The following is a 22,151-nucleotide window of genomic DNA, read 5'->3' as shown; positions in this document are numbered from 1 at the left end:
TGGGCCTGATTCCGATTTCACACCACTTTTACATTTCCATTGACTTCAACAGAGTGACTCCTGATTCACTCTGGTGTAAATAGGATCAGGATCAACTCAGTGGGGCAGGTTGGATAGCTGTGACTCTGTCTGACCATCTGATTTCCTATTCCTTCTATTTTGAAACATGATAAATTAAAACAAACAAGCAAATCCCAAAGTGAAACTGATTATAAATAAAAATGAGTGAGCTAAGTTCTCTCTCTCTCTCATCTCGATCCTTCATCACACAGCAGTGTGCTATTTGAGGCACTAGTCCCAACCAAGTGGAGAACCAGTATAAAAATCTAGGATTTTGAGATGTGCCACGAACCTTCATGTTTCAGGGCATACGCCAACCTCTAACCATTGGGGGCTAGGTGGAAACATTCTCTGGGGATAAGTTATTACGGATTTACTCAGTGCAGAGTTTCTTTGGCTGAAGCAGCTGGCGCAGGCCACTAGGTTACATTAAGAATTAGGAGTTGTAGGGATAAAGTTTTCTCAGATGGCAAAAGCATCTTTGGACTGTTGGAAATGTAATCTGCCGTGTGTGTGTGTGTGTCTTACCCACCAACCCTGCTCCAGTTAAGGATAATGGCAAACCTCTCCCATGAACTTCAGTGGGAGCAAGGATTGGGCCCCTTTGTCTTTACATATTTGGGTCAGATACTTTATTTTTTACATTTATTTAAAAAGAGAAATAACCACTCGAAAGTTCCAAAAATATTTACAAGATGTGTGCCTAATGCCCTGTGAGATTACTGTCCATACATCTCAAGGTACCAGTCTCAGGGGAGCTATAAGAGATGGCTATGCAGACTTTTTTTAAACATTCTCAACTGATTACAAGAATGATTCAGTTAGAAACAGATTTCTTAGAACCCACTGCAGGACAGGAAAAAATGTTTCTTTGGAGAATGAAGGTGCCTTGGTGCGTAAAACATAAAATTCAGTTAAAAGAATGGAAATGGGTGAGCGCCCTGACATAGCTGATCATTAAGGCGGGTTTTAATATGTCCTTTCAAAATAAAGAACGTGTGCTAGGCAGCATTTCAGCTTCTAATGACTTTCCACAGGGATTAGTGGACACACAAATGCTTTGTGTGTGAAGGACAAAGAGGAAAATCATGTAAGATTTTCCACAAACTTTCCATGTACCCAGGTCACTGAATCTCTCTCTCTCTCTCTCTCTGAGCAGTGGGAAATACTGACCATAATAATTATGTAATATAATCCTCAGTGGCTTCTGAATAAGGCCATCAGCAGTGCAACGCTGGCTCCTACATTTGCAAACTGTGCACTCAAGTGTGAGCCTCTTTGCAAGGCAGCTACACAAAACCAAAGTTTTACATTCAGCTGCTAGACCACAGTTCTCATAATAGCCCCATGCTATGTCACCGCTCACCCTCAAAACCAATGAGAAAGGAAGATAATATGTCATTATAAAGCCAAAACCAAAACAAGAGACAGATTCTTCTCGTTTCTGTTTATGGAGTAAAATCAAAACAAAGTGTTCTGCTGCCTCTGAGAAGCTGGAGAGGAGATAGAGGACCACACACACATATACACACCTCAAAAGCTTCAACCTCCCAAGGGAGCCATGGGATCATAGGAAAGAAATTTAAAGTTCAAAGACATGTAGCAATGTATATGCCTCTCTGCTGTATCTCTGTAACAAACACTTGAAAGTTTAACCTTCCTCATATTGGACAAGTGGTTCTGTAAAACTCACAGACAGCTGTACACCCCTTAGCCTCCCACTCTTCTAACTGCCGAATAAATTGTCTCCATTACTCTGCCAGTTTGGAAACTCACTGGGACTTGTAGTTTACTTGCAGCCTGACCAAGTGTCATTAATTAACACTGCAAAATGTACATTGGCAGTGCTGGAGCTGCGTTTGTCCCAGGATATGAGAGAGACAAAGTAGGCGAGGTAATATCTTTTACTGGACCAACTTCTGTTGGTGGAAGGGACAAGCTTTAGAGCTTCAAAGAGGTCTTCTTCAGGTCTAGGGAAGGAAAACAGAGTGTCTGAGCTAAATACAAGTTGGGACAGATTGTCAAGCATAAGGGGTTTACACATGCTATAGGAGACCATTTAAATTTAAAAGGAAGCGGGCAATTAAGGGTTAGTAGACAGTGGGGTGTGTTACAAAGTGTTGTGATGAGCCATACGATCATGGTCTCTGCTGAGTCCACGGTTTATAGTGTCTAGCAGAGTTGTGAATTTAAGTTCCCAGGCTTGGCTTTGGAGGGTGTTGTGTGGGTTCCCTTGGATGACGAGGAGTGAAAGGTCAGATGAGGGGTGATTGCTTTGACTGGGTGACCGGGTGTTTTGGGAGCTAGCTTTTTGGGAGCGGGTCCTGGTCTGGACCCCAGAGCAGAGGGTGGGACTGGAGTCTCCTGCCAGTCACAGGGGGTGTGGAGCCCAGCAGGCTGAGCTGAAGCCCGGCTGAGGAAAAGCCCCAGAAAGGGTGAAGGATTTTTGTTTCCATTAGAGACATTTTTAGACTTTTAGTTTGGGACAACTGGGACCTGGAAAGGGTGCACGAAAGATGGTGTCCTGGCCGCAGGGCCGAGTTACTATGCAGAGACACAGTCCAGGTGCTGGCGTGACCATTGGCAGGGGGCGCTAGCCCAGTGAGAGAGCTGTGATGTCTGGCTGCGAGGGGGCACCTCGTGGTGTCTAGCCCATTACACACATCCTGAAACAGGCTGTTGAAGCAGACAGACTGATCACCAGGAAGGAGGAGGAGAAGAGCATAGGAGAAAGCTGTGGAGGGAATGGCGAATCACGGATATAGATCAAGGAAGAGCATGAGCCCTGCCCTGCATGCTTCAGGGATCTGCTGGGATGAGGCATTTCCATGGAATCTCTCAAATCTGATCCTCTGTGAGATGCTTGAAATTGTTTTTTTTAAAATAGTGTTGTGCAAACCCAAATACAGGCAATTTTATGTTTATTCAACTTCTCTAAAACTCTTTTGTCTGAATTAACCAGAAGGCCCTGAAACCTCCAGGCAACCAGCATGGTAACAGGACACCAAGTTAAGAGGAAAAAGCTGATAAAGTGCAGTCTCCAAGCGCCTGAGCTCCGCAGGGGGTCTGGTCTGGATATTTATGACCCCAGCAGCTGTTTCTGTGTTACAAACCCACTGAAACCTAAGGCCAAAGAGTTTCTAAGACAAATGTCAGCAAACTGTTCTGATGTGTATTTCCTAGGTTGTGATGTAAAATGTGGCACAAATGAATTATTTTGTTTTGTTCCCTTTAAACATGATGTTTACAGAGATTTGGCCAGAACCGGCATGTTCCAGACCTATTTACTGGGGAGGTTACACTGTACCCACGAGAACTAGACCTATTCTGGTACCTTAACTTTGATGGTAACCCCCAATGATTAAGCAAATATTTTAGCATCATACAGATCTGATCAGTGGACTAGCTAGTAAAACTGATTTCAGATGGGATGTGCTGTACCAGAACTCCTTGGTTTCTATGTGCATGGAATACTTTACAAAAATCACCTCTATTCCCCTTACTGCTGTAAAGTAGTGTGTGAGAGCAAAGCTACTGGTTTTAAGCGTATCAGGTCGACGTGAAAAGGTCGACAAACTTACCTGTCCCACATGTGGCAGTGCACTTAGTCCAGGAGCCGTATCGCCAGGAAAACTCTGCGGGCTGAATCTCGTTCTCATGGTCAGACTCCCTTCGGATAGTGTACTGGTATCGAACCCCTGGGTTCGTCTCCTGGAACAACAGCTGTGAGGAGATAATCAAACCGAGTCACAGCTCATTCAGCAACGTAACCACTTTCTGTTGGCATTGATGGGGCTTTCCGGCATCTAGTATAGGTCAAGACATTGCCATGCAGCGGTATAACATACACAAACATACTTGCGTGCGATAGAGTGATCTGGAGAAGACTGGAGAGAGTACTGTTCAATACACAAGGCCCTTAGGGGTTGTCTACACAGCAAAGACAAATCTGCAGCTGGGTGTGCCGGCTGACTTGGACTCATGGAGTCGGGCTGCCAGGCTGTGTCCTTGCCATGTAATCTTCTGAGCTCAGGCTGGAGCACGAGCTCTAGGCCCCTGCAGTGTGGGAGGGTGTTTAGATGCTGAATAGCTCAACCAGAACACACCGATACTGGGCCAGTTTTAGTGCCCAATACTTTGAGTGGAGCTATTTCATTGACACTGGGTGTAAATGAACTTGCGGGACCAGATGTCCCAAGATTATCGGGACCATCCCACCATTAGAGGCTTTGTCCTATATATGCAACTATCCCCCCGAAAAAAAAAAAAAAAGGTGTCCTGATTTTTCCCACTTGCTATCTGGTAACCCTAACATGAACTCAGGATCTGACCTTTAGCCTCTTGTTCAGGGGATCACTGGCAACAAATCTGACATTACTATAGAGATGTCATTCCCTGGCTGATTCAACTGCAGCAGTAAAGGAAATGTGGAGGTGGGCCTGGATAATTCATAATCATAGGTTCGAAGGCCAGGAGGAACCATTGTGATTATCTCGTTTGATCTCCTCTATAGCACGGGCCATACAATTTACCCAGCTGGCCAAGTGTAGCAAACTTATTATACATTAAAAAGAAAAGGAGGACTTGTGGCACCTTAGACACCAAGATTTATTTGAGCATGAGCTTTCGTGAGCTTATTCTCAAATAAATTTGTTAGTCTCTAAGGTGCCACAAGTCCTCCTTTTCTTTTTGCGGATACAGACTAACACAGCTGCTACTCTGAAACCTGTTGTTATACATTGATTCACACAGCACCTTCTGCAAGCAACAAAGTGCTTTCGAAAGTACAAAAATAAAGTGTTTATAAAGATCACTTCTCCTCCCCCACCACGGAGCTGCAGCCATCACAATTACTCCAGCAATGCTACCCAGGAGTTTTAGAACAGGGGGAGAAAATTAGCAAATCCAAGCGAAGCAACAGGGAAATTGCGGTAGGTGCAATGCCATTAATACAACTGAGACCTACTCACATCCATGGGGCTCACACCTCTTGTTTTGTCTTCCCTCCTCTGCCATAAAAGTGCCATAGGACCTTTGATAAGGGTCCAGACTGTCAGGACTTTGGTTTTATGTCTTATCTGACAAACCTCACCCCCCAAAACACAGTGCCTCCTAGCACCACATCAGCTTAGTGAAGGTTGGTGGTGTTAAAATTAGCCATTGCAAGGATATTATGGTTAGGAAATAGTTAAAGGCATTCCCTTCTAATCAGAGATGAGGCCAAGCTTCCAAGTGCAGGCCAGATTAGGACTTTCCCAAAGTTCTTGATGGTTTGGTTCAGTTCTTTATATAAAGGGCAAGCCATGAAGTTCAGGGCCAAGCTTTCCCAAAGGGGAGAAGGGTTTTGGCTCCAGAGTGCAGGCTGAAGTTCATCTTTAATCCTAACTGAATGAAAGGAGAATGGGAACAGGCTGTGTTAATTGCAGACTCAGTAGATGAACTCTTCCACACTCTGTGGAACATACCAAACTTTTGGGCGGGCCAGAAGGGAGCCATTGGATGTCCGCCTGATTACCTGGCTCTGAGCTGCCTGAATGCTAATTCGTGTAAATTACTTTTCCTGAGATCTCCACTGAGGAATTTTATAAGTGATGGGAATTTCTGAGGTTCTCGCTTTTCCTGGCTTTGTAGGAGAGACTGGCTGTTGTCACCCCAGAGAAAGGCAGAGAAGAAATGCTGATGCTGTAGAAATCAGGAAAAACACTGTTATGTGTGAACCATTAAAACTGACTTGTCTTAAGATGGTGTGAGAGGGAAGCCAGAAGGGAATGCAATTCAAGTTTGTACTTTAAAATAGGTGACGAGAGAGTGGGAACAAAAATCTTCTGGCAGCAGCATGTTCTAGAAGTCGTTGCTGTAAAGCATTTGAGCTGGTCAATCATAAAATGAGGCCTTTGGTTAAATCTTTGTGAGAGGAGTTAAAATACATTTGTTTTTAAAATAACTCTCTTGGCCTATGTCATTTCCACTGTTGGCATGATCATCTGAATAAAAGTGGGTGGCTCACCTTGCTGACTTGGGAGACAAAACCATGACTAACACCATTTCCTGAAGCACCTGGGTTTTCCCTGGAGGTCTCCCAACCAAATACTGCCCATCCCCAACTCTGGTTAGCAAATATAATCTGTTGAGACCATAGCCCCTGGTGATATGGCACCAAGCAAAGCAGTCAGCAGAGTCACACTAACTTGCAGTGGTCTAAGAATTGCTAGCGCAGAGAGCTGGAAAATAGCGGAGATGAAATAAGTACCCAGAACAATCTTCAGTTAGCAAAAACACACTTGAAAAAATGTTATGCATTCCTCCCATGTGAAATGTGGGGCTCGATCTCCGCATGACTGAAATGGATTCACTGGTTAATATCAATTCAATCCAAGCTGCCTCACATACCAATCAGCAAAGCCACAGCACTCATGAAAGCTTGTGGGCTTAGCCTTGTTTTCTTAGCCTAAGTGCTTCCATTATCGCCAAAGCTCTGTTGTTCTTGGAACTTTGGTGGAGCAGAGGGCTTCCTTCCAAGAACCTTCTGATGAATAGTGAAACCTCATTGTCAGAAGGTTTTAATTAGGCTACAAATCCCAGGAAGCTTTTCAGAGATTTTCTGGTGTAAGGCATTCCGAATGGTTAACATTAACAAGGGAAAACGATACTGACAATGTTAGGACAAGAAAACTTTACGATTTCTCTTATTTCTTTCTAAAAATGATAAATATCAAGTAAGCAGATGTGTTAATACAATCTAGCCTTTCCATCAAAGCAGAAAACATGGCCAAAGTACCACAGGTTGCTGCTTACCTAACCGCCACTTCTAACCCATCATGGTAGACTGGTAGCTCCAACATGCAGGAAGAGGCGCCAAAGAAGCATGAGGTGCCATCAAGAAAGTGAAAATACAGTTTTAAGAGGCCTTGAACCACTTAGCCAAACTCTGTAAGGGACTGGGAGGGTCCCATAACATGGCAGCAGTAACAGGCACTTCTTAGAGTTAATAAATATTTAATTAACTATAAGATAAATAAATAAAAGCCACTGGCTGGATTGCCAGGGTTATGCTGCCTGAGAGTTTGGCCAGTTATGCAAAACTTTTGTGCCATGAAGCATAGCATAGACCCTTTGGCCAGTGAGGCTGGGGAACGCATGACTTGCTCTACAATTAATTTCTGCAAGGAAAGGCTTGGGTTTGCAAGAGCATGAAGAAGGGTGTCCCAGGTTGGGCTGAGATACTTAGACTACAGGTTTTTGTTTACAAGTAGAGACAGAAACTAGCTTCTGGAAGAGGACTATCAAAAACTGGTGGTGGCATAATGCATGATGGGAAACATATTAATTGCAAATAGAAGACATAACACTCAAATAATACAGGGACAATAAGAATATAGGGCCTGATAGTGCACTGCTTTGCACCTTCTGCTGCCATGTGCACCTGTACAAAGTGGGCATGATACAGTATCCAACCAGAATTCCCCACTTACTTACACGAGTGGTAACTTCAAACACCCACGCGGCACTGAGTGCATGATCCTGCACCACTGACTTCAGCAGGCAGAGGGTCAAGCCCTCACCTTGCACAAGCGTAAATGACAACACAGAGTTCAAGGAAGCAGAGGATTAGCCCCAGGATCTCCTGTCTCCCTCCCACCCCACTCGTGGAAGGGAATGTCATAAGGTTGTGGATGCTGGGGGTTGGAGTTCCATTTGACACATACAGCAAAACTTGGCATCCCAGGGAAAGGATACAGGCAGGCTTCTCATGTCAGCTGTTGCTGTCCTTACCTTTTTACCCAGGCAGCCTGCAAAGGACGTGAATGCAAACACAAGGGGAAATAATTAAGTAGGGAAATCTGTGGTCTAAGTGTCTAGCTGCAAAATTACAAAGCCAAGAATTCCTAGGGAGCCCCTTCCTCCCCTTCAGGTATTTGAGAACAACTTGCCTTGCACCGAGGGAGTCTTTTATTTCCTTTTTCCTTTGCTTTTCCCCCTTGAATTAACACAGCTCACAAAGCAGATGCAATCTGTCTTTCCATGTATTAAGGGGCAGTAAAACGGAATAATGCAGTTAAATCAACAAATAAACCCAAATGCCCACGTGTGATTCGCTCTGGCTGTATTTCAAAGAGGCATCATCGTATGCTGCACTTTGTGTGAACCTTTGGGCAACTGATTGTTCAGATGTAGAACTGCAGTCGTTAGAGATGAACAGACTATGAACCACAAGGGGGTAGAGGCTGGTTCTACTGACATGAAAGTCAGGGGCAAAGTGCCCATTGATTTCAATAGAAGGGTCAGGCTCATAGTCTAACGAGAACTGTTCTCAAGTAACTCCCATTCTAAAGCTTCGAGAGGTTCCGTCAACTGGGAGACTTTGTGTTAAACCAACCAGGGCTGGCGTCTGCAGCTGTGAGTATGTGGATTTGCACAGCCAGATCCATAGCTGAAAATCAGGATGAGAATTGGCTTCTGTGCAATCCACATAGAAATAATTGCTTTAAAATTATGCAATTTCCTTGTCACTTTTCAGACCGTCTCTTCATATAGACTGATAGCCCCGCACAAAGCCACGCACAGCCAATTAAAAGATAAAGTGGCGCTGAAACAGAATACCTCCGGCAATGTTTTTACACTGAGTAGGGTGACAAGTAAAATGGTATGATTTGTTTGCAGAACAGGGCAATTTTCAAATAAGCACCAGATCTTCTGTAACTGCCATTGAGAAGGGATTTTTTGGGATTCAAGTCTTGCTCTTATTCAGAGTGTTCCTCGAATGGGGAATCAAATGTACATATTTGTGAAAAGGCTTCCTGGGGGACTAAGGACAACAAAAGTGAGTTCAGGCTGCCCAGCCCAGTCACAGGAGAGCCCAGGATACGGGGGGAAGTTTTGGGTTAGAACTCCTGAGTAACCTACCAGCTGGAGGAAATCTAATATGCATTCTCATCATTTGGGAAAAGAAAAAAAGACTTCTCTTGTCAATCTGGGGGTGGAGTGGGGTGGGGTGGGGTGGGATGAGAGGCGAAGGAGGGGAATGTTAAAGTAAACAGCGCATCATTGGAATAAATAAACTCTGAAATTCATTAACTGCTACCTCTGCTCCCTTGGTTGTTTGCTCTAGTCTAAGCAAAGAAAAGAGCCTGTTGAAATTAACATTTGAAATAACCAGGGCAAAGGACCTATTCCCACCCCTCCTCCATCCCTGCTGCCCAGCAGATGTGTTTGTGCAGTGGATTTCTTAAAATGTACACTGACTTTTTAGGAACACGCACACGTAACAATAACCTCTCCTTCCTACGCTGACGTCCCCCTAGCTGATCCCCAGAACTAGGCCTTCATTTTCTGTTATGGGCAGTGATATCAAACACACAAGTACAAAATGGGGAATGATTGTTAGGCGAGCAGTACTGCTCACAAGGATCTGGGGGAGTTATAGTGGGTCACAAATCGAATATGAGCCAACAATGTGATGCAACTGCGAAAAAGGTTAATATCATTCTGGGGGGTATTAACAGGATTGTGGTATGTGAGACATGTGAGATAATTGTCTTGCTCTACTCAACACCGGTGAGGCCTCAGCTGGAGCGCTGTGTCCAGTTCCAGGTGCCGCACTTTAAGAAAGATGTGGGTAAACTGGAGAGAATCCAGAAAAGAGCAACAAAAATGATAAAAGGTTTAGAAAAACTGAGCTGTGAGGAAAGGCTAAAAGGGCTGGGCATGTTTAAGGAGACTGAGCGGGGACCTGATACCAGTCTTCAAACGTGTTAAGGGCTGTTTTAAAGAGGATGGGGATCAATTGTTCTCCATGGTCACTGAAGGTAGGACAAGAAGTAATGAGCTTAGTCTGCAGCCAGAGAAATTTAGGTCAGACAGTAGAAAAACCTTTTTAACTATAAGGATAGATAAGCTCTGGAACAGGGAGGTTGTGGAATCCCTGTCACGGGAAGTTTTTAAGAACAGGTTAGAAAAACACTGTCAGGGATGCTGTCTCTAAGCTGACTTGGTCCTGCCTCAAACTGAAGGGATAGACTAGATGACCTTGCGAGGTCCCTTCCACTCCTATGTTTCTATGATTCAATGATTTCTGACGTTCTCGCCCCCACACCATGAAAACTCAAGAGTTGACAAAAGCCAACAAAAATTCACGACTATGGTGGAGCGCTGTCCTTAGCTCCTACCGCAGCGAGATCGGCCGATGACTGGACAGGATGTAGGCAAGTAGAAAGCTCAGGCTTCGTTCTGAATGTCCTGGGGTCTGACTGGTTTGATTTGGAACTTGAAGTCCAAATTCCACATAAGCCTGTCCCCAGCAGACCACTGCAGTGTCACTCTGTGTAGGGGCTCCTTTCCCCTCATGGAGCTGTCTCTGGGCAGCATTTTATCGGCCTTCTCCACTAACACTGGTGTATAACGATCGTAGCTCCACTGAAGTCAAACAGTGACGCAGTTGTAAAGTGGTGTAAAATGAGAGGAGAAGTCAGCCCCCTCTATTCTTAAATCTTAAAGACTCACTCCTGTGCTGGACGTTAAGTTGGCAGAGATCCAGCTGGAATGAAATTTTGAGCTTGCGTAAATAGAAGCCTCTGACAATTGAGTTAGTTAATGTAAATAGTGACACGGGGCCTTTATTGCAAAGTAGTGCTGCTTGGAAAGGTATTTAAACATGAGGGAGAGGGGACGGCTGGCTGGTCCTAGAAGAGCTCGTGTTTTAAAAGGAAAAATGATCAAAACCTCATTAGTAAAGTGAGTCTGGCTACCTGAAAGACATAAACCTACCTGCTAGTTAGTATGAGGCAGGTTCACACTGAGCAGAAGTTTGGGCAGGAGACAGAAACTTTGTTCCCCTTGCTAAAAGTAAGTAATCAGATTAACAGATAAAGGGAATGGGCAGAAGTGAAGAGGAGCCTCCTGCCCTACAAACAAGAGTCTGCTGAACTGCACAGACAGAACTCCTATTCCTTCACGGTGGATCTGGTGACCTGCGGAACCACAGAAGCAAAATCTGAATGGATGGCGAATCATCATCTTTTCTATAGCGCTTTTCCTCGGTAGATCTCAAAGCACTTCACGCGCTTTAATGAATTTATCCTCCCAGTAGCCCTGGTAGGGGGGAAGTGCTGTTAGCCCCATTGTGCAGACAGGGAACTGAGGCACACAGAAGCTGAGCGACCTGCCTGAGGTCTCGCAGGAAGTCTGTGGCAGAGGAGGGAATTGTACTGGGGTCTCCAAAGTCTCTGGACAAGACCTTTTTGGAATCCCCAAATGGAAATTTAGATTCATAATTTGAGCTGCAGCTGATCCCTGTGTAACGTTACACTAGAAGGTGCTGATGGCTTCCAGCGGGGGCCTGGGATCCAAAGACCATAACAGACCTCATTAAAGACAACGGGGCGGGCACTCTCCTTCAGGCTCAATGGAAGGACAATCAAGCCCTGTAGTAAAACCAGCTGCGGACTGCGGGACTGGCACCCAGTACTAGGCTGCATGGTAGGTCATAGCTAAACCATGTGGGCTGAGGAGTTTCCCTGGGGGCAGGCGCAGGGGCTGGGATATTGGTTCCAGGCTGTGTATGCTGGAGGCAGAAAGACAGGGGAAGGAGTTCTGAGTGGGACCTGGAGAGGAAGCAGAGGGACAGGGCTTCTTGGGCACAGAGCTCGCTGGAGTGTCAGACTTGGGGATTTCTGAGCATGGAAACTGCCTGCTGCTGCTTGTTTCTGCTGTGTTCAGGGAGTCAGGATTTTGGGTACATTTTTGGTAAATAAACAAGATAGCATCGAGAATATACCTGATGCATATCATCAATTTATTATTCTAACGAAAGCAACCCTGCAAGGCTCTCAACTTTGGCTTATCTCCTTGAGCCAAAGGGTGAAACAATAACTTAAAATAAGAGAGGGGAAAAATCTTTGTCTCTATTTGCATCGGAAAGTTTCTTGGTGCTCCCCTCTTGCTGCTATTACAGAGCTGTGTTCATGAGAAAGGCCTCTTTACAGCCTAGAAACATGACTCTTGGGGGCTGGGGAGAATGGAGGGTCTGGATTTTGCCCTGAGTAAGAGATTCTTGTCGTTTGTGGTTTTAACACCTTTAACACTGCAACCCAAGTGTTATATTTGTATACATATCCATCAGCCCCCACTCTCCGAATGGTTAGTGGCCTAGTGCAGGCCATGGGTGGACTCTCATGCCAAGACTCTTGGCTACAGGATGGTTGAGGGGCTGGCGAGATGCCATCAGGTCACAATACTGCATTGTCATGGGATGATGGCATTGTCATGGTATTGCATTGCAACCCAACCCAACACTGCTGCTGCATTCAGGAAGGGGCATCTAGGCCAAGGGGTCTTATGTCAAAGCACTGTTTCATCTTGAGGGCTCTGTTAACCCTATTAAAAATGTTGTGATCTCTTTCCCCAGGAGATAAGAAAAAGAATTCAGGAAATAGACATTTCTTCTCTCTCCTGTGTAAATATTTTGAGGAATGCTTCTCTTGGGATTAGTTTCAGCTGGAAAGAACATGGGCTGGATCCACCCACTAATTGGGAAATATGCGTGTCAGATCAAGCGAATCCTTCTGGCTGCTAATTACAGTTGTTCCCAAAGAAACATGCATGATTACTAGTCGCCATCTAAGCACCAGTTTGCGGTGAAATTCTGACTGCCCCATGAGCAGAGAGAGCTAGGCATACTGTGCTCTTCTACAGAGAAATCCCACAGGCAGCTGTGAGTTCTGATGGGAAAAGGAAGAGCAGAAGGGATTTCCAGAGTCTAAGGTGTCTGACTGCCAACACAGTACAGCCAAGTTCCCCTAAAGGGATTACAGCGCTTGTGGTTTGGCTCTGCAGGCTGCGAAGGCAAGTGCTCCCGTTCCTCAGCAGCAGCGAGATGGTGTGACCACCAGGCCAACGTTTTCCTTGCATAAGACTTTTAACGGTCTGTTGCTCTGAGGTCCACCAAATGCACACTTCATTTTGGGAGGATCTGGCGGTAGGTTTGCCAGGTTCTGTTGTGCATAGTTGTAAGCGTGCTGTCTAACCAGAGCAACTGCTTAAATTGGACTCAGTGAGGAAAATCAAAATTATTCCACTGGCTGCAATTACTACAAATTGAAAATATTTTGATAGGCTCAGCTTTGCTTTGCTGATTTGAAATCATACTGGGAGAGAAATTCCACCCAGTTTGCCATGATAAGGCATTTGCTCTGCTTTAAAACTTAATGCTTCCCTAATCAAGGGGAAGGATGGTCTTATAGATAAAGCCTTGACAGCACTGGGTTCAAATCCCAGCTCTGCCACAGAATTCCTCTGTGACCTTGAGCAAGTCACTTAATTCTCTATTTCCCCTCTGTAAAAGGAAGATAATTCCTTTGTCCATCATGTCTATTTAGATTGTAAGCTCTCTGGAGCAGAGACTTAGGTGTATGTACAGTCCCTAGCCCAATGGGGCCTAGATTTTGGATGGGGTCTCAAGGCAATATTATACTACTACTAATAATAATCAGAGCTATGTTATCAGCGAATAAGGACTAAGGGCTTTTCCTAGCTGCCGCAGGCACTTTTTTAAGTTTATATTTGTAAAGAGCCTTGCTGCAGGTTGATCTGCCCCACCCAGATCTTCGCACCCGTCACATGTAGCTACATGGCAAAATAAAACATCATACAAGTACCTGGATCCAGACGGGCTCCCCCGTGGGCCCAGGGGATGTGAGGTTCTCCCAGTTTCCAGTCCTCTCGTAGGTGAAGGTTGTCCCAGCCACTTTGTAATCTCCGTTCCATTGGATGGTCCACCCGCCATTCAGAAAGTATTTCTCTGGATCTTCACTCCTCAAGGCCAGGAAATTTCCTGCTTCTGCCACTTCCTCAATTCTAATCTCCCGGGCTCCAGCTGGGATCATCCCAATGTCAACGTAACCTGGGAATTTCACTGACTGTCAATCTCAGGCAGTCAAACAAACAGAAGAACCCCAGGCCAAATAAATCAATCACTTCCAGTCAAATCGCTAGAGCAATGAGAGCCGCCATGCTGATTAAACAGACTATTTTGTCTTTTAGCTGCTGATTTCAACATCAGGGGGTACTGGGGGGCTCAGATAAAATAGCTCTTTCTGTCCAATGTGCCACATGCAGAATCTTACATGGAGCCAGCCTGTGTTCTCTGCTAGTCCATTCCATTGCAGAGCTAAAAGTGTCCCCATTGAGCCTTGACCAATGCATTTAATGTACTTTTACCGTGTCCACATTGTATTTAATGTGCTTTTAATGCATTTAATGGATTTAACGTGCTTTTACCTTGTCCACATAGACCATCCAAACCCTCTTAAACCTTCTGTTAAGCTGAACCCATAGGTCCAGCTAACTCAGATTTCTTTTTAGAGTGCAGACAACGTCTTAGCGGCAAAGGTCTGTAAATGGATATTTTTACTCCCGGCAGTAAACTCTGGGATGATATTCAGGTTAACATGTCTCTGTTCCAAAGGCTAAATCTCTGCCCCATTGAAGTCAACTGCAAAAGTACCAGTGATTTTAAAAGGAGCAAGATTAAATAGCAAAGGGTGATTTCAAATTTTTGGTCTCTAACAAAGATAAATCGGAATGAAATGAGTGATATTGACGGAATCACTCCCTTAGCTTCCTACATGTCATAGCCAGTACCTCTCAGAACAATTGCACTGGCAATAACTTACCTTCTCTTTATTGCTGACCCCACTTTCCCCTTTGGAATTTCCTAACAGTCGTGTTATTGAAGGGTTCCTGTTTGCAGACCATTCCTGCCCTTCCCCCCACACTGCTGATAAAGGGGAAAACTGGATCTACAGATTAAGGGTGTTTGTATTAAGAAAATCATTTAAAACAACAAGCCAGAATCTTTTTTTTTCCTTCTCTTTCTTATTCAAATTGGCAAGATCTTTGACCTAACCTCATTCTGTCCACTTGCTCAGTTTTCAGGGCAATGTTTAGTTATTAGGGGAGCTTAGTTATACTTTACAAAGTTCCAGTCATGTTTCTTTTATTAAAAGGAGTGCTGTCTCTATCTATCTAAAAACCATCTTGGCATTTTAACATATAAAGCATGGAAGGGAAACAGAGCTTTCCTATTTAAAAAAAAAAGTTGTGAGGGAATTTGGTGCTCAAAGACATAATGATAAATAATAATAACAGTACACTGCACTTTTACAGCAACTTCTGCCAAAGGATCTCAAAGCCCTTTATAAACTGTGATGAACTACAGTCTCCTTGTGAGGTTGGTGTTTTCCCTGTTTCACAGACAGGGAAAACTGAAGCACCAAAGATGCTAAGTGACTCGCTCTAGGTAACCGTGTTGTTCTGAGTCGAGGACCCTGAAAGACCGGTACCATCCACCACACTGGCTCATTCATTGTGTCCCCTAAGCGGCATGGTGATCTGCCGAGTAGAGGCTTATCTATCCCCAGAAAGTTACTACAAATGCTGCCACTGCCAGCATGAACTGGCCAGGAGTACATGCTGCTCACGCATGCATTCCACAGCACATCCCCGGCCTTCCAGTCCAGCAGCCTCCAGCCTTGGCTTGAAGGGTTCCTGGAGAAAAGGATCTGTGTGGTGGATCTGTCCCTTCTAGCTGCAAAACCTCTGAGCACCTTGTATTGCTATATCTTATCAGTATTTGTTTAACCTTTTATGACCCGTTTCCCTTCCTAAACGAGCCACATTATGGAACATGGCAGGTGCTGTGCATTCTCACCAACTTGTGCTGCTCACAAACGTTCCCTTTCAGAACAGGAACCAGCAAAAGTTCAAGGACAGGCTGGTAGACGGTTGTGACAGACAACCTTACCCAGACCCTCGCTCTCCTCGAACATCTTTTTCACAGTCTGGCAGGTGGATCCATCCCCATGGCACACCCCGCACCGATCCTCGACCGCGTTGGAGTCAATTTCATAGTCGCAGCCCACATTCTGAAACACAAGAACTCCAGGAGCTCACGCTTGGTAGTGACAATCTCATCACAAGGCTCTGGTTTTAAATGATGAGAGGAGTGCAATTTCTGCTGGCTCCAACAACTGCATTATACACTCCCAGAAAGGCAGACAGTGCATGGCAGCCTGGTCTAATGATGTCAGTGGGTCTGTTTCTCCATCACACAGCACACAGGTGTCTCTCAATGCCAGCAAACTGTGCGCGAGTCACAGAGTGTCATGATGGGATCACCAGTCCTCACAGGAAATAATGAATGTGACAAGGACCAGGCTCACTGAGCAGCCTGCCTGGCAGTGTACCATTTGTCACTGGTAGGATGGGAAATAAGGAAGACAGATACACGGGTTACCCAGGGAGATTAAGGGCCAGATTCTGGCATGGGGGAAATCTTGAACTTATATATAGCCAGTTCCTCCTGCTTCCCTGGTGCATGGGGTAGGCTGGGTCTCTGGCTAGGGGCAAGGAAAGGCAATGTACAGCGCCTAGTACCATGGTGTCCTGGTCCGTAGCTGGGGCTCCTTGGACTCTACAATAACATTAATTCCAAATGATAATAACAATGTCCAGGGCTGGAATGTGCTGTGTTCTGCCAGTCCCCAGCCAACACAATAGCCCCGAGGGCGACTGCTTTTGCCAGTGTAAGTGAGAGCAGACTTGATGATCCGGGGGTCTAGTTCAGGCCCCCACCTGTCCCAGGAGCATGGGGTGGGGGGATGTTTAGGTGACATGAATTTGGTGATTGTGCCCTGAACTGTTTTGTCCGCGGCCATTGCTGAAGAATAATGTATTGTTATTACATTTCTATTCCAGCCTTCTATTTGGTTTCACTTCACCATCCTAGGGTGTAGCTGTAATATCCAAGCGCTTGTTCTATCTCTCTTCTTACAAATGATGCGGTCTCAGCTAACGGCTCTGAAGTTCGGTTCATCTTAATCTAGGGATCAGGGTACAAGCAGATGCAACTCATTTAGCTTCAGTGAAGTTGCAAACACTTACACAGGGTTGAAGCCAGCCGGATGTACCTTACGCTGAGGCACACAATGTCAGATTTCTAACTGTACACCTACTCATGACCACTTTTCCTGCCACCTGTCCTGCTCAGAAGGGATGAAGGAGTCAGGTCTGGCAGTTCACTGAAGAGCCACCAAAGCCAGGTTGTGCTGGTAAGTTATTAAATTGCTACACATACAGCACCTGGGTGTCTTTTTGAAGTTAGGCACTCAAACACCTTGGCAAGAATGCAGTCCATATACCTGTTTCCATTTTCTCCTGGGCCTGTCTGTGAGCATCTAGCATTTGTTTGCATCCTTTCAATTTTACACAGATTTTGATGGAAAGTTGGATGCAATACTATTTGTAACAGCCCACCCTTTTACCTTTCTGCTCATTTCTTTCATGGTCTCCTGTTACAGGAACCTAAGAGTAGGGAGTCAGTCAGGTAGGAGACGAGAACTCTCGGACTTTGTTTGTGCTAAACCCCGCTCTCTAGCTGGGAGAGGGCAGCCTCCTGATTGACAGATCTGCCAGCGCAGCTTCTGTGCCGTGTCAGGGAGATTTTTTATATTCTGCTAACATACTGTGTGCCCTCACATGCGGGTGGCAGTGCCCAGTGTCTCACCCTTCAGTACCAGAGGTATCCATTTGATTTTAGTTCAGTAAAAGCCCCGGAGTGAATGCCTAAAGGGTCCTTTTAGTATGTGCGTGTGACAGAGTGTACCAGGCCTTCGTGGTCTCCTCCTGGAGGCCCTGCTGCTCTGCTACACCCCGTCCCAAGAAGCTGCAAGGTGGGAGGAAAAAAGCAGCAAAGCTGCATCCTCTAGGCTTGCTTAGAGAGGCCTCCCTGGCGTGGCCATCTTAGAAGGCAGAGAGACCTGGTCCTCCACAGGCTAGAAGGGCTAGCGATGACCAAGCAGAGTTCGGCAGGCTCACATAAAAAAATCTGAGGGGCCTTAGCAGGTCAGTTCCCAGCAGGGAGCAGAGGAGCGAAGGAGGGTGCTTCTCTTCGGCCAAAGGCCGACAAGCAGACAGCACTCGTGGCTGGCTGAACTTACACTGCGATTGCAGAGGGAGAAGGACCTATGGACACTGCCCACAGTTAGGGCTGGAGATAAAAGGGCCCTGTAGCAAGAGGCCCAGGGAAATAGCAGCGACAGATTGAATAAACAGTACATGGCTGCTGTGTATAGGGTCCCTGGATTGAAACCCGGAGCAGAGGGCGGGCCAGCCCCTATCAGCCACAGGTAAAGTGCTGTGAAGCTCAAGAAGGGGACAGGCCTCATTTGGGAGCCTGGACAAAAAGGCCAAATCTAAAGGGCCCTGAGCCAGGGATGAAGGCCCTAGCAGGGCAAAGAGACTCTTAGTTACTGGACGCTTTAGTACCCCCGGGTTCATCTGGACTTTGTGATATGGCCAGAGGGCCAAGCCACTGAAGACCCGCCAAGGTTGGCTGGCAGCCAATCCGGGGTGCCAGGGGTGAGAAAAAGTCTGCAGTACCGCACCCAGCCACTTCAAGGCACTCAAGAGGTGAGTGCCCCTTCTCACTGTGTGAATAGGCGAGTTGTCCCATTTGGGTGCAGTAGTGTCCAGGAAAACAGTTTTATTTCTGTGATGGGGAAAGAACGTTATTACTTTTTCCTACCGTAACTCCTGTTCTGAACCAAGGAGTTTGTTTTAATTTTGGTGTCAGAGGCTAAGACAGCGCCAGCTTTTGTGTGTGCAGCAAGCTCTGGCTGACTAACTTGTCATTTGCACACGAGGCTGCTAAATCTCATTTTTCACTCGTACGTATCACATGAAGATTGCAACCCTTTGAGCTGAGACTAAAAGTGGACCCGGCTCTGTGAGTTCTGCTCGGCGAAGCAGCTGCCACTGGGCTTTGGACTCTGGCTCTGCTGGCAACAAAATCTGAATGGCTGTTTCTAAGGAAGAGTGAGATTTTCCGTGAATGGTTTCGACATAAGCAGCTGCAAAGATAATTGCTTATTGATTATTTCCCCACCTCCTCTCTGGGCCATATGGAGTGAAAGGTCCAGCAGCCCACACACATCTGGGAAAGTCTTGTAGTGCTGGTGTCGTTCTGCAACCATCTTCTTCCCACACACAATAAAGGGGAACAGGCAGCACCAGGTTTCCTCTTTTGAGTCTGGGAATTTCTCTCTCCGATTGGCAGCAGCCAAGACTTGAGTATGTTCACACACACGCTGCTGCTCAGCTTTTAGCTTCCTTTCTGCTCTGAGTGATGTTGGTGAGTACATAGCAACTCACATGAGCAGGAAGATAAGGACTTATCTTTTCCCTTTGTCCAGTGGCTGTTTCTTTTTTACCCATTCACCCCCCGTGAGAACTATAGGTCGAGTTCACTGCTGGCACATGTGGGTGGCTTCCCAGCCTTCACCCAGTTGTAGTCAATCCATGATGTATAGAGCCAAAAATCACCCTCCTCCTTCAGGCTTGTTTGTGTTCACAGGCTAATACCAAATAAACACAATCAACTGCAGCCCAAGCCTTTTCCCAGGCTTCTAGGAACAGGTCGGTGCCAGATGCTGCGTTCCTGTCTGCAGATCCACTCCCACTTCCCCTATAGTCAGAGCGGAGTAAATGACCCACCGGGAACACTGAATGAGCTGGCTCAACAGCCAGGTGCACAGAAGGAGTGTCCTGGTAGGGCATAACTCCCTCCAAGCACAAGGAAGCTGGTGGTGAATTTGGCCAGTGTCATACGAGTAGTTGGCTGGGTTTGTTTTCGTTAATTCTGTTTGGGAATATCTGGCGGTGAAAGCCGTCTGGGAACAAGAGAGCTTTTGGCAAGTCACCGAAGGAGCACGTTGCTGACACAGAAGCTGAGCACTGCACTAGCCCAGCTACTGTTTCTGTCCGCACACCACTATTACACAACAGCTAACCCAGGCGGTGGAAGTCCACGCCATGGAGCAAAAGTGAAACGGTTGTAATCCCTGCATGGTTCATTGTACTCGATGGAATGGAAAATCTGCTTGTGTGTGGTCTGCAGGCTGATACAGCTGGCTGCGAATGAAACCATGTGCTGCAACTGTGAGAGGGGCTGGACAATGGACCCACAAATAAACAACATCTCTGGCCAAGGAATTAGGGTGCAAATCACCTCTGTGCAGAGGGTGGTTTAAGTGGAGGTGAGGACTTGTGCTGGTCATCGGCACAGGGGGGAATTTCACCCTTGCATCGTACACACTCCCATCTTCATGGCAGTCCTTCAAGTACATTTTTACCTAAGAGCTGCTGCAGGTACCATGCACCTGCCACGGATGGACTCTGACTGTCAGTGCACCAGTTGAATCCCAATCATGTGCTGTCCGGGTCACTCTTCCTCTGCTTGCTCTAGGGCACTTGCAAGAGGAGGGAAGTGGCTCACATGTAATTGCCTGGGAACCATCATTACTCTTCAGAGAGCGGGCAGCCCTGTCAATGCAAGTCCATGGAGTTGCAGCTGCTTAAGATAGCAATAAATTTGGTCCATGGACTGCAAAACCAAGATGCCTCCAATTGCCTTCTACGTGTCTGATCCAATGGGCACTGACGACTTTGGGGCGCTCTCCATTAATGTCACAGGGCACTGGGTAAGGCCCTATTTTAATAGGCAAAAATAGAGCTTAGTTATAAAATATAAAATAGAGGATTTTCTTTGTGAAAATGTTTTCTGATAAAACATGAGGCATAGTCATTATATCCCAAATCTTGGGACTTTTCATTATATCATAGTCATTATATCTCAAATCTTTTCAAGTTGCAGTGGGGGAGGTTTAGATTGGATATTAGGAAAAACTTTTTCACTAAGAGGGTGGTGAAACACTGGAATGCGTTACCTAGGGAGGTGGTAGCATCTCCTTCCTTAGAGGTTTTTAAGGTCAGGCTTGACAAAGCCCTGGCTGGGATGATTTAACTGGGAATTGGTCCTGCTTCGAGCAGGGGGTTGGACTAGATGACCTTCAGGGGTCCCTTCCAACCCTGATATTCTATGATTCTATGACTACTCACCTGAGTAAGGGCTGTATGTGTGAGTAAGAGTTTGCAAGATTGCATCCCTCTGTCCCCTGGAAAAGTCTTTACAGAAATCTAAAGAAGACTCCTACAGTATTCCAAGGCAGGCATGATTCGACAGTCCTGAGGAGGGTTTTAGCAGCAAGACAGCCTACAAAACTTGTACAGTCTGCTCTTCATCAGCGACACCTTGCAGATGGTATTGCTGAAGGGTGTTTCTGCCAAAGGAATTGCTTCCTGAGGCTGGCTGCTATGCCTCCTATCTGCCTCCCCGTTGGCTTTGGCAGCACTTGAGTTTGGGAAATGTCCTTCCCAGGTGTCAGTCAGCAGAGCTCGGCCTGACGCCAGCATTAGTTTTTATAGAGTTTCAAAGAAAGAAAATAAAAATTCAAAAAATCAGAAACCCACAGGGTCTGGGTTCTATATTAAGATAAAAATGTTTTTGTTCAGACCTGTCCATTGTTTTACTTCCATTCCTGAAGGCCAAGTCCCATCCACAACATGGGTCCAATTATGGCCGTGTCTTATTTTCATAAAACCCCATCCACATGAGTCAGGAAAAGACACCGTCATTCGCAGGTATGAAAATAATAACAATGTTTGTCAATAAAACATTTATTTTGGTGCGAGCAGGCAAAGTCCTTACACCGTTCCTTCGTGCGCACCACACACTCAATAGGGCTGTCCTGGGTTTGTCTTCGTTTAACAAATCTCTAAGACCAGCCTTGTGCTTTCAGACATAACTGGGCCTTTCTCAGCTAGATCCTGGTCTCTCCTTCTAAGTCTCTCTTCCTCAGGGAGCTATGCGGAGTTGAAACAAAGGGGACTCAGCTGGCCTGGCTTCTAGGGTGAGTCAGCAAAATAACTCTGCCCCCTCCACAGGTTCTCAAAGACATGTTTCACGAAGGGAGACGACACCCAAAGCATACCTTACAGATCCCATTGATACAGATATCCCGGCTTGTGTTCCCTTCGTAACATGGAGTCCCATCAATGACAGCATCCCGGAGCTTTTCGGCAAAGTATTCGTCCTCTGGGCGGCAGTGCAACTCACACGGATTGACTGCGGGTTCCAAACAGACTGTAAATAAACCTGCAGGGCCAAGAGTATCTGCAGACTTCCACCCATGTCCTGT

General features: G+C 46.0%; 1 protein-coding gene across 3 annotated transcripts in view; it reads right to left on the bottom strand.

Moving 5' to 3' along the window:
- Nucleotides 1–22,151, bottom strand: part of ADAMTS7 (ADAM metallopeptidase with thrombospondin type 1 motif 7) — a 138,188-nt gene that overhangs the window by 64,674 nt on the left and 51,363 nt on the right. For all 3 annotated transcript variants that reach the window (XM_077829171.1, XM_077829173.1, XM_077829172.1), the window contains 4 exons: nt 21,945–22,078; nt 15,860–15,980; nt 13,713–13,957; nt 3,642–3,783 (listed from right to left, as the gene is read on the bottom strand). In XM_077829171.1, the coding sequence (XP_077685297.1) occupies nt 3,642–3,783; nt 13,713–13,957; nt 15,860–15,980; nt 21,945–22,078 (642 nt within the window). The remainder of the gene's footprint in view (nt 1–3,641; nt 3,784–13,712; nt 13,958–15,859; nt 15,981–21,944; nt 22,079–22,151) is intronic.

The sequence above is a fragment of the Eretmochelys imbricata genome, chromosome 10, assembly GCF_965152235.1.
Source record: "Eretmochelys imbricata isolate rEreImb1 chromosome 10, rEreImb1.hap1, whole genome shotgun sequence".
Taxonomy (NCBI): Eukaryota; Metazoa; Chordata; order Testudines; family Cheloniidae; genus Eretmochelys; species Eretmochelys imbricata.
This window is presented reverse-complemented; position numbering and strand designations above follow the sequence as displayed.